Source organism: Phaseolus vulgaris, chromosome 11 (genome assembly GCF_051622355.1).
Source record: "Phaseolus vulgaris cultivar YP4 chromosome 11, ASM5162235v1, whole genome shotgun sequence".
Classification (NCBI taxonomy): Eukaryota; Viridiplantae; Streptophyta; class Magnoliopsida; order Fabales; family Fabaceae; genus Phaseolus; species Phaseolus vulgaris.
Genome location: NC_143508.1, coordinates 53,798,968 through 53,811,796, shown reverse-complemented (window position 1 = coordinate 53,811,796; position 12,829 = coordinate 53,798,968). Strand labels below are relative to the sequence as shown.

The window sequence follows — 12,829 nt, the reverse complement described above, 5'->3', positions numbered from 1 at the left end:
ATTGTTATTAATTGAGGTGTCAACTTAATTGAGATGTCAAGTTACATAATGATGTCTAAATCTGCATAAAACATGTTCAGCACTCAACTCAACACATCAACACATGTAATTTCAACTTATCATGCTCAAAACACACAATTTTCACTTTTCTTAACTTTCATTTTTCTTTTGCCTAAGCATTATATTACTACGATATGTGGATAGTTTCTCTCTCAAAGTGAAAATTCTACTAAATAAATATGTTATAATCCACTCAAGCATTATGATGATAAATTTTTCTAACCAATAATATAACATTGTTAAAGCAGAATTTTTCTTCTGCCACCCCGTAATTACTATATACACCTCCATATTATTAATGAAAAGACTAAAATACCCTCACTCGTTGTGTTACAACCATTGCGTTACTACTATGTCTTCTTCTTTATGAAGACATCAGAGACCATGCGAACAAAGAGAAAAAATAGTAAAATGTTGGGTTTGGTGAATATTATATCATTTTTTAGTTTTTTTTGGATTCTCGAAATTAATAAAAAAAACTTTAAAATTACACAAATGAAGATGAATGTTTATGTAGTGTAGTACTAAGAAAAACATTTCATATGTTAGAGAAAAGTTATTACAAAAAACTTATCCTGAAAAACTTGTTAGAGAAAGCGTTTCTTATATGTTCTGAAAACATGTTTTGAGACATTTTTAGAAGAAGTAATATATACAAATTACTGAAAGAAGAATGATTATTTTAAACATTACAGAGGTACATATAGCAATTACGAGGGTGGAGGAAGAAAAAGCTTATAAACATAACATTTGATGTACAAAAAAAGGCGCATACGTGGTATATGTATATAGGCAATTGCTTCCTGCATCCAATCAATTTTGACTCGCACCCAACAAAAATTTTAAAATCTCATTCTACCCCTTTTCACACATTTGCTTACGGATTTCAATATCCGGAAGTCATTTTTACACATTCTGGATTTTGAAATTCGGAAGGTTATTTTCATATTTCATTTAAGCTTCCGGATGGTCATATCCGGAAGTGAGTTATGAGTTTCGGATTTTTGTATCCGGAATGGTGTACTGTAAATGGTGCTGAGGATTAAGATTCGGAACTCATTTATGTTTGTTTACGGATCTTGATATCTGGAAAGTCATTTATGTTGTCCAAATAAGCTTCCGGATGGTGAAATCCAGAAGTCACATATTAGTTCTGGATTTGTATATCCGGAACTTTGTAATTTGACTTACGGATATAAATATTTGGAAGGAAAAAGTTTAAAATTATTAAGGGTAAAATGGACATTTCATGTGAGTGTGTTGGGATATATATATATATATATATATATATATATATATATATATATATATATATATATATTCGTTATCACGGAAGAAACGTTTCTGCAATCGTTTTCCATCAACTCTTGTAAGCGACACCCTTGTGTTTATTTGCCTTTGGAGCTTCGTTCGGGTTCTTTCTACGGTTCCGTGTAACACCAGCACTCAACTCGATGGGCGACGGTGGCAAAGAACAATTCCTCAGAGATTTCGGTGAACATTACGGTTATCCTAACGCTCCCAACTCCATTGATCAAATTCGAGCTACTCAATTCAAGAGATTACAACTTCAAGGTCATACTCATACTTCCACTTTCAAACGCTATCAAAATCATCGAATATCTACTTCAACTGTTTCTGTTTTTATTTTCTTTTGTTTATTTTTGGTTTTCATGCTTTCACAGATCTTGTATACTTGGACCATGCTGGAGCAACTCTGTACTCTGACCTGCAAATGGAATCAGTTTTCAACGATCTCACCAATAACGTATACGGAAATCCTCGTATCCTCATGTGTTTCATAATATTTACAGTTCAATGTTCTTAACACTGCATGCAGAGTGATTTTACTTAATTGCTGGTTGACGCCGATTTTATGAAGTAAATTTCCTTAAACGTTGATATAGATAGCCAAAGTGACTCCAGTTCTGCAACTCTTGACATTGTGAAGAATGCTCGCCAGCAGGTATATCTAAATTTTTAATTATTAAGCATGTTTACTGTCTTCTTTGCAATTGAATTATGATTATGTTGAGATTTGACTTTTGTAGTGAAAAGTAAATGTTAATATTAAAATAGAGAAAAAGAAAATAATCTGATGAACATAGAGTTATGTTTATACAAAGGAAAAACATACAGAAAATATGAGTTAAGCCCACTAGATAGAAATATGTAAGAGTTAATGTTTTATGCAAGAATTTGTTAGTCTATATTTGAGATAGATGATAGATGAGAGAGTATGAAGTTCAATGGCAAATTGATCGTAATTGATTTTCCTGGGTTGACTTTGTCTTGCTTTGGTTGACTGGAATGGACCATGTTGGGTCACCCAAATAGGTATGTCCAACTAGGAGTTGTTCACTAGGAAGTTGCTACTGGTGTTTCTTTTTTGTACATTTTTTATATCTGTTCTGGAAATTTCTACAATTGCTCAGATTATTGAACTATCGGTCATGCAGGTGCTTGACTACTGCAACGCATCCCCTAAAGAATACACATGTATATTTACCTCTGGGGCAACAGCAGCGCTGAAGCTGGTTGGAGAGGCTTTTCCATGGAGTCGTAGCAGTAGTTTTATGTATACGATGGAGAATCATAATAGTGTTCTGGGGATAAGAGAGTATCCTACGTGATTAAAAAATCATATGCTATTCAATTTTGTAACAATTACCTTTGGCCAACTTCTGTATAATGAAGGTTAACAATGCTCTACAACATGGAGGTAGAAGACATCATGATATTCTAGTGTTCTCTTTCTTGTCACAGAGCTGTTGTAAGGAAAAGGGATGAATTTATCATGATAGTTACTGTTCAATATATCGCTGTACTGATGAAACAATGCCTTTATTTAAGTTTAGTAAAATGGGATGAATCTTGGCATTAGATGTCTTGGAAGTCATTAAGATGTTTCTTTTGGTCCTGATGTGACTCTAATTCCATTTTTTTTCAAACCATTTTTCTGTTCAACAAGACCTGAGGAGGACTTGACTATTTTATATAATTTTTTTAGTGATTTTCTTTTACTTTCTTGAGTTTGTCTTCAGAGAATGTCTTATTTTTTCATTTTGACTGTTATTGAATATAATATTCTCTTGCAATAACACTGCTTTAGTGAAATGTTCCTTTACTTTCTGAAAAGTGAATATGTTTTTAATTTGTTCCATTGTGATTGCTCTGCTACATTAGATGATTAATAACAGCATTCCTCCTTAACTAGTATAGATATGCTCTTGCTCATGGAGCAGCAGCCATTGCAGTAGATATTGAAGAAGATATACATCCTGGAATAACAGGAGACACACTTACTACAAAGATGTCACTACACCAGGTTCAAAGGAGAAATGTTGCTGGATCACCAGAAGGAGAGCCAACAGGTAGCTCTTTAGGTCATGGATATGTTTCTGGGCTTTAGATGGTTTATTATATCTGTTTGTTCAATGCAGGTGATGTGTATAATTTGTTTGCCTTTCCCTCCGAGTGCAATTTCTCTGGGTTGAGATTTGGTCTAGACTTGGTGAAGATTATCAAGGAAGACTCAAGCAAGAGCTTGGGAATTTCTTCAGTTTGCAAGTAATATACATCATTCTGTCTTATTGACTCCTTCAATAGGGCATAGATATTTGCATATTTGCTTACCCTTTTTTTTCCGAAAGAAGCAAACAATGGGCTGTTGTTTTCTTTAAGCCACTCTCTCTTTTTGTGTGCAATGTTTGTCTATATATATGGAGAGAGAGAACATTTTATTTATCTTCTGAAATTCTCTAAAGCATGAAGCATCGATGATTTTATATTTGTTTACTTTTGTATTGTTTTTTCACAAGAAATGGGCAATGGATGGTCTTAATTGATGCTGCAAAGGGATGTGCTACTGTGCCGCCTGATTTGTCCAAGTATCCTGCTGATTTTGTTGCTATCTCATTTTACAAGGTACAAGAGTATATATTTTAATTTTATTTTGACGAAGGACTACTTTGAGAACTAAAGTTTTTTCTTTCTGCATTTCTGTTAGCTTTTTGGCTACCCAACTGGGCTTGGAGCTCTCATTGTTCGAAATGGTAAGCTACTGATTTCAACTGTTAGAATGCACACTAAGCACACTCAAAAAACAGAAAGAGAACAAGAGATATGGGTACTAAATCTGGAATTTATTTCTCACTCATGTATAACAATACATCATTATTATTTATAGTACTATTAGAAGCAGTTAGTTAACAGCTCACTAGCTACCTAACTAACTTACAACACTAAATGGGTACTAAATCTGAAATTTATTTCTCACTCGAATGTATCACAATACAATACACTTTCTGTTAATCTTTTCTTTGTTTTCTCTCATACCTAAAAACTCTAATAAGGACAATCATCTATGTTGGTATTTTATATCTCAAGATGATTATGTTGTATTAATTCACTGTATGTTATTCTGTGTGAATTCTGTTGATGAATTGTCCCTTGTTTCCCTTTAAGCATGAAACTTGTGTCTCATGGTTATTAATTTGACTCTATAAAAGTTTTTCTGTCATTGACTAATTTATTCTTTTACACTGCAGATGCTGCCATGTTACTGAAGAAGAATTATTTTAGTGGAGGTTTGTGGCTTAGCATTTATTTGCCTCATTGCGGGTTGTACTTGGTTATTTGATTGGTTGGACCCTATCACAGGAACAGTTAGTGCATCCATTGCTGATATTGATTTTGTTAAAAGAAGGGAAGGCATTGAGGAACTGTTTGAGGATGGAACTGTTTCATTCTTGAGCATAGTATCTATCCGCCATGGCTTCAAAATCCTCTCTTCTCTAACTGTATCTGCAATATCAAGGTATATAGAGTTGTATAAACTAGTTGAAAATACAAGTCCTATACATGACTATTCTACTATTTATACAGACAATTCTTATGTCTTTATTCTTGTATATGGGGGATTGGATGGTCCTCCATCAAACTGTCTTTAGCAATATCAGGCGAAGCATCTGATATCGTTGAAACTATGAAGGCATAATGTAACAAAACGTAAACAGAGGCTCTTAAATATTATCCTATCCAAATTAATTACAATATCAAACTGTTGCAGAAATAATGTTAAATTCTATGTCTATGTTTGGACCATGGTTAATCACAAGTTGGTTAAATACCAGTTCTAATGCTGCAAGAAACAAAATTTAATATAAAACATTTCAAGATTTTGTAGAAGCATGTGATCATGATTGTCAACATAGTTTTGGAGACATAATATTTATTTGAAGCATCTGGTACTTATTTATAATTTGTAAGATGAATATTCTATTGGTTATCTCAAGGGCCATATACCAACAAAAGGGAGATCCTTCAAAGCAATCTTAAATTTACGATAACAGAGGGGAAGATTTCTTTTCGCCGTGTTCTTGTGTTTTGCATAATGATAACCCATGAATGCAAAGTGGAGATTGTTGATATTATTGGGTGTAGGTAAGGAAGGTGAAAAGGAGGGAGCAAAGGTTCACAATGAATGGGTATTAAATTGGTATAGTGTATTATGATGTGTTACGAAGTTTAAGAATTTGGTTTTTGGGTCTAAGTCAACCATACAAAAATAATTTGTAAAACAAGGATTGCCTAAGCATTATAGGAACTACATTGGTAACATGTCTCTAATTGACGTTGAATCTCAACACACCAACTTGTTGAATGTAATTTATTATAATATCTTTCGCTTTAAGTTGTTTCAACATTGTTTGATTTGAATTTTTATCTTTTAAAGCATGCAAAAATTTGTTGCCTTGTAGACATATAGCATCTCTTGCCTTGTATACAAGGAAAATGCTTTTGGCCATGAGGCATGGCAATGGATCTAGTGTCTGCATCCTCTACGGACATCATAATTCAAAGGTTAGTTTGTGCACAAATTCTTGTCATATTTACAGCTTTAATAAGGACTGTTTATTTATAATTATTTGTGCTTTAATAGTTATATTGGAGTTTAGAGAGAATTTAGAAAGTATTTTGTATTCTAAATGAATGAACAACCACTTTAAAAGATCATAGACTCAAGTCTTTATAATTGTACAAATAAGCACCAAAGGATTAACTAACATGCACGAATTTCATAGTTTCTCATATTTGATATACCTTTTCGTTTGGTAGCCAATACAACACTGCAAACCAACATAGGAAATGATATACTTACTTTAGTTATTGTTTTGAAAATAAAATTCAACTCATCAGACACACAATGCACATATAGCAAGCAGATCACTTGTAATTTCATTTATTCTCTACATCCATCTTTAGTATCATGGAACCAATTAATACTTTTTTATTTTTCACCCAGAAATTGCATCATGAAATGGGATCAATAATTTCATTCAACTTGAAACGGCTAGATGGCTCTTGGTATGGATATCGTGAAGTAGAAAAGCTGGCGTCACTTTCAGCTATTCAGCTAAGGGTATTAATTACAGTCTTCTTCGTGTCACTGTTTTCTTTTTGTAAATTCACGTAGTCATGGTAGTAAACTAATTGTTTATTTTTATTTTTGCCATGCTTTTATATTAAGGTTATTGATTTAATTCTGATTATTTATCTTCACTGGCTATCTGTTTAGACAGGATGCTTCTGCAATCCAGGTGCATGTGCAAAATACCTTGGCTTGTCTCATCTGGATCTTATTTCAAATACTGAGGTATTTCTACATATTATTTTACTTACTATCAACCAATGATGTTTGTGTATTATATAACATACTTCTATAGTGGCAACCTAGTTAGGGTTATAGAATGTATGGTGATGCTTTAGCATCCCTATTTTAATTTAATTTAGAAAAATTGTATGACATATGACAAATTTTTTTGTATTCAGGCTGGCCACATTTGTTGGGATGATCATGATATAATCAATGGTAAACCTGTTGGTGCTGTAAGAGTATCCTTTGGCTACATGTCAACATATGAGGATGCCAAGGTTGGGAATCTTTGGATCATTTTGCATTTTTTGTTCAACATTTGGAACCATTGTGTAGCTCATCTGGTTCTGGATTCATTCTTTATTTTATCATGAGTAAACCTATACTTTCTTAATATGGAAAAGGGGATAACATATTGATGTTCGATTAAGTTCATTTTTCAATAGGAAATCAAAGACTATGTTATTGCGAATTTCTAATTCTGCTTGATGTTGGATTAAGTTCATTTCTCAAGATTTTGGTTATCCATTTGAAAAAACTAATTTTGTTATATTGTCTATCTTCTGATTTTCAGAAATTTGTTGATTTTGTTGCAAGTTCCTTTGTGTCACCTCAAAATCACATTGACCATGGAAATCAAATGGAAGGTCAACCTCCTTTTCTAACATTAATTTATTCTTTGTAGTTGATGAATTCACGTCTTGTTGGTTATGTCTGTTAAATGACAAGGACTTGCACTTTTATTGCATTTGTACTTTTGCTACTCTCCTTCCCACATGAAAAGGCACAAACAGATTTGGTACATGAATATAGTGCATACTTTAATGCAGCTACTTAGTATGCTTGCTTAACAATTTTCAGTAAGATATTCTCACCAGTAAATATTTATGTGGGTCTTCTAATAATATCTTTAGGAAGTCTGTTTAACTGATATCAAAGATTTTGAGCTGTTGATTATTTTTCTTTTATGCGAGGGCAAGGCTTGGCACAATGGTAAATTGTTGCCTTGTGTTTGGAGGTCATGGGCTCAAATGGTGGAAATAACCTGTCTGCTTGTGGGGGTAAGGCTGCATACATCTACCCTCCCCAAACCTCACTTGGTGGTAGCCCCGTGTACTGGGTTGCCTGCTCTTTCCTTTATGAGTAGTAGTCATCTCAATCTTTTGGCTGGGTACAACATTGGTCGTTGTGATTCCATGAATTTTATTTATCTTCTCCGACATTTCTAGTGTTGAGTCCATTGAAAATTGAAGAAAACTGCAAGTGCCGAAAGCAACCACTACAAAACAGGCACAGAAGAAGAGTACCACAAGAAGGAACACCCTAGAAAACAGACAATTAGAAGGAAAAAACACTATGTGGCTCCAAATAGTTGTGTGTCCCAAATCAGATCAGAACCATTGGAACTTATCAAACAGGCCTTCCAGGTCATTATTAGAATGTCACACATCATTGGAAAAGCACCTTATTAGAGATAAAGAAAATAAGGAAGCCAAATAGTAGAACACAACCACTACTTGCCACAAAGTTGTTTCCAACTTCTGGAAAACTTCCAGGTTGAATATTTCATGCAAGAAAAAAGTTAGATGGTGTTGGAAATTGGGGCCTATCTGTGTGTAAGACATTGATTTTGGATCCTACAGCATGTAAACCAACTGTTTTTTTCATGCACAATACTTGATGCAGCCAGCTAGAAATGGACTAGGCATAACTCAATGCCAAAGGTAGTTAAGAGAGGTTGGGGGTGGTTCAGACTTTATAACTGGTATCTTGCCTTATTTCTAGTAAATATGGGGTATCTTAAGACGCTCCCTACCCAAGAATGGACATCTGGATTGGAGTATGAAGGTACATGACTAGACATGTGAGTGGCCTGACATTAAAACTAGATAGGCTGTGATGCCATACTAGAAATGAATGGATAAATAGAGGTAGGGTTAGTCTGTGAAATAGTCTAAGGAAAACCGTCTAAAGGAGTTCCAGATTAAATGAATTTTTTGAAGAATTAGTTATGGATAGATACGATGGTGTCATTTGATTTATGTAGCTTACCCATCTATTGGAAAAAGAACTAGATTTTGTATATAAAAAGCTTGTGTCTACATTGCTTCATACACTTTCCTTGGGAAATGAATCCTTGTATGTTTCCTCTACAAAATCCTTCTTGAATTTGCATTCAAGAAACAGACACTAAAGGGGATAATATCCTTCCTCAAAAAATTTCAACATGTGGAGCCATATATCAAATTCAATTTTTTTATTTGTATTTGTTAATAATCAATTTGAAGCACATTTTCACGGTATAATTCTGTTTTTATTGTTTTAGATGAACATTTACTCAGTTGATCACCTGCAGGTCTAGAGAATGGTTTTGTGCGTACTGGTTATTATCTCAAATCAATTACAGTATATCCAATAAAATCATGCGGAGGTTTCAGTGCAAGGAGTTGGCCTCTTAGCAGCAATGGTACTTTTTTCTTGATTTTACACATTTATAATTTGATATTTTGCTTCTCTTAAATGAGATATTTATGTCTATAAACTAAGTTTATTACTAACAAAGAGTACAACATTCCACTTATGGAGTAAAACTATTTTAATTAATATTTTCTGATTTTTTTTCAAGCTACAATTTCTTAAGCTTTTGACAACAATATCTTTAAATTTTGTGCAGGTCTGACACATGATCGCCAGTGGATTCTTAGAAGCCTTACCGGTGAAATACTTACACAGAAAAAGGTAATCTTTTGTATGGCAGACAAGATTTTAAATTTAGATAATCTGTGGATGCAGGATGCACACTTAGAGAATTGCAATCTTTCTTTTTTGTCAGTTTTGGTTTGGTGCTTCGGTTTGATTGACTTTATGAAAATAGATCAAGTGTAGGTGAATTCACAATAGTGATACTCTTTTCTCATGGGAGTTAGTTTATGCCATTAACAATGGATTAAAATGAACCAAAATGAATGGTTGATAGATATTTACGACTTTGGGAACCTTTTGAATTCAAACTCTTAATTTTATTATAGATGAATGAAGGACTGAATGTGCACAAGTCTTTTTTAACGATGATATTCTATCCAACTCTGTCTCTATTGCATGTTTACTCAGTTTTTACTTTTTGTGGATGATGCTTTATTGTTAAGTTTTGACTTGTTTGATCTGAATTTTGTGTAGGTTCCTGAAATGGGCTTTATAAGCACCTTTATAGACCTTAGTCAGGGAATTTTGTTTGTAGATTCTCCATCTTGCAAAGAAAGACTGCAAATTACACTTGAGTCAGAAGTTTATGAGGATGCTATAGAGGAGATTGAATTATATGGTCAGAGGTATACAATCTTATATGCATAATTAGTTTTCTCTGTGTACTAATTAAATTGGACTTTGCAAAGATATCGATGAACATACGTTTGGAAATATATCATTATGCTTGAGAAAGTTCTAGGGATTGTGAGAATAAATTTTGAGTAGCTGAGTAAGTTACTATACACTTCGGAATTGATTATGAATATTTTTATGTATCTTATGGGTGATTTCATTAGTTTGGTACATACACTGCCTTTGATTAATTGAATATAAGGGTATCCCATGAATCTTAATACTTTGTGTTGTAATTGCTAAAGATATTCTATTGTAAGATTTAGAAAGTTAATAAATTGTTATACGGATTCAATTTTATTTTGGTCTCTCATGCTTGGAATTATTTTTATTTTTACAGGTACAAGGTATATAGTTATGACAATGAGACCAATGCATGGTTTAGCGAAGCCATTGGTAGAACTTGCTCCTTGTTAAGGTATTCTAGTTTCAATCGAGATTTTTTGTTAAAAAAAATCAAAGGTGCAGCCACATGTAGAGATATGAACAACAAACTTAATTTTGCCAATGAAGCACAGTTCTTACTTGTATCTGAGGAAAGTGTTTCTGATCTAAACAGAAGATTAAGCTCAGGTATGCTGATGTACCCATTTTCGATATAATATACCAGTTCTTGTCTTTTGTGTTTTAATTTCATTATAGAATGTAATGGAAGATTTTAATAACTATTTGGCAATTATAAAAAATTCGTTCATGATGCATATTGGATTGCTTTGTTTCTGATTGATTTGATTATTCGATATTCGTAATAATGCAAAAGAGATTTTAATATAATAAACAAAGCAGAAAGACATTTAAAATTGAGAGATTTTAATATAATAAACAAAGCAGAAAGACATTTAAAATTGGATGGTGAGATCTTATGTACTTTCTGATTACGTTTGATTAGCCAATATTACTTCAAAACATAATCTCATTTTTTATCATCCAAACACAGTCATTCAATATGTCTAGACTGTTTGAGACTAGACGTCAAATAACACATTTGAACCTTAAAGGGTAGAAAGAAAGCTTAACCACATTGAAAGGAAGGGTCTAACTGATAAGATCCTTGGAAGTACCATACCACAAGTAATACATCAGACTTGATGACTTTAATAAAATATAAAGTCCCTTGGAAGATTCTTTGCAAAATTAAATGTACTATTAGTACTCCACATAATTGCATGATAGGACAAAGCTCAGAGACTTCCTGTGAAAGGCTGCCGAGAGCTTATTAACATGCTAGGAATGATAAATATCCATTCATGTTGTACAAATATTGTTTCCTTGTATACCTTTTATTTCTTCTTTTCCTTTATTTCCTTTAGTTAGTATAGTGGATTTGTTATATGTAAATATGAGGCTAGATTTTATCAGCTATCCTATAAATGTTGAAATCAAATACAGATTATTCCAGTAAAAATAATATTGAAGTTCTCATATTCTAGTCAAACTGTTGTATTGGTTTTAGTCTCTCAACCCCAATATTTTGGAATATTAAATGTTTCCTAACTGTAATGATGTTCATAGATGTACAGAAGGGCATATCTGGAAGAGCAATAGCGAAAGTCAGTGCAAGTAGGTTTCGTCCCAATCTTGTGGTGTCTGGAGGTAGGCCTTATGCTGAAGATGGATGGAGGGACATTAGGATTGGAAATAAGTATTTCAGTGTAAGTTCAAATAACCTTTACATGGTCTGATAGAACAATTCTTATTATTGAGAAATTTGACATAGTAGATAACCCTTTTGACTAACCTTGAACTACGCTACTTGCATTGATTTATGGTATCTATTTGAGCAAATACCTTATAAGATGATATTTGGACTCAAATATATACTATAATTTGACCATATCTCTATTTGATGTGGGTTTCTTCAACATACCCCTCATAGCGAGAAGTGGATATCTCGGATGTGAAACTAGGAAAGTGCCACAAGACTCAATACCTTATTAGGATAAGTTTTAAATGTCTCTAATATCATTTTAAAAAGAAAAAAAGATGAAATTTAAGTTTAATTTAACCCTCCTACAAAATTGACTTCTAAGATAAAGTTTGTTCTTACTTATTATTATTATTATTATTATTATTATTATGTGTTATTACTGATTCCCCGTAACTATGAGTTCTTTATAAGAAATAGCTTGGAGAAATCCTAAACATCCTAATTACAAAAAATATAAGACTGGGATAAAAGAGAAAGTAATTGTTCTGCTGAATTTTTTTAATTTGATATCAGTCGCTAGGGGGCTGTAACCGATGCCAATTAATCAACCTTACACTAAATTCGGGACAAGTGCAAAAGTCAAATGAACCTTTGACAACTTTAGCATCCTACAGAAGAGTAAAGGTTGGCCTTGTTTTGTTGCTAGAATTCAGTAATATGTATTTCATTTTCTTGATGCATCACTGTTCTAAGATAAATATATCAAAACAGGGAAAGATTTTGTTTGGCATATTACTTAAATATGCTGGTATTGATGGAGAGCAGCAACAAGGTGGTGATTCCTGGCTTCATGTGGGGCAAGATATACATCCAGATTAAAACACAAATTCCTGCAGACTCATCTCAAACTCAAAAGTTGTATAATGTATTTTTAATCTTCATGTAATGTGAGAATGAACATTGTCAGAAAAACGAATATTCGTAATAAATTTTGCAATGATGTATACTGAAAACCGAAGAAAAAAAAACAATAAAGAATACCATGCTACATGAAGAAAAAATGTTGACAATGAATGCTTTCTATC

The 12,829-nt window shown here is 32.9% G+C and overlaps 1 protein-coding gene across 8 annotated transcripts; it reads left to right on the top strand.

Moving 5' to 3' along the window:
- The first annotated feature begins 1,385 nt into the window (after positions 1-1,385).
- ABA3 (molybdenum cofactor sulfurase (LOS5) (ABA3)) lies at positions 1,386-12,818 on the top strand. Of its 8 annotated transcripts, none has more exons than XR_016517200.1 (23): positions 1,386-1,635; positions 1,746-1,844; positions 1,968-2,026; positions 2,520-2,680; positions 3,283-3,434; positions 3,504-3,630; positions 3,882-3,987; positions 4,070-4,115; positions 4,611-4,649; positions 4,729-4,879; positions 5,823-5,925; positions 6,368-6,484; positions 6,645-6,718; positions 6,895-6,996; positions 7,293-7,365; positions 9,075-9,185; positions 9,393-9,457; positions 9,896-10,047; positions 10,437-10,514; positions 10,615-10,669; positions 11,609-11,748; positions 12,318-12,428; positions 12,516-12,818. XR_016517200.1 is itself a non-coding variant. In XM_068623760.2 (22 exons), the coding sequence occupies exons 1-22, from the start codon at positions 1,515-1,517 to the stop codon at positions 12,621-12,623; spliced, it is 2,454 nt and encodes an 817-aa protein (XP_068479861.1). In that variant the 5' UTR covers positions 1,388-1,514; the 3' UTR covers positions 12,624-12,818. The 8 variants fall into 8 exon arrangements, 3 of the variants coding, with proteins under 3 accessions (XP_090153163.1, XP_068479861.1, XP_068479860.1); XR_016517198.1 differs by having other exon boundaries at positions 4,723-4,879; XR_011082412.2 differs by having other exon boundaries at positions 1,387-1,635; positions 4,723-4,879; positions 6,641-6,718.
- The last annotated feature ends 11 nt before the right edge of the window (positions 12,819-12,829 follow it).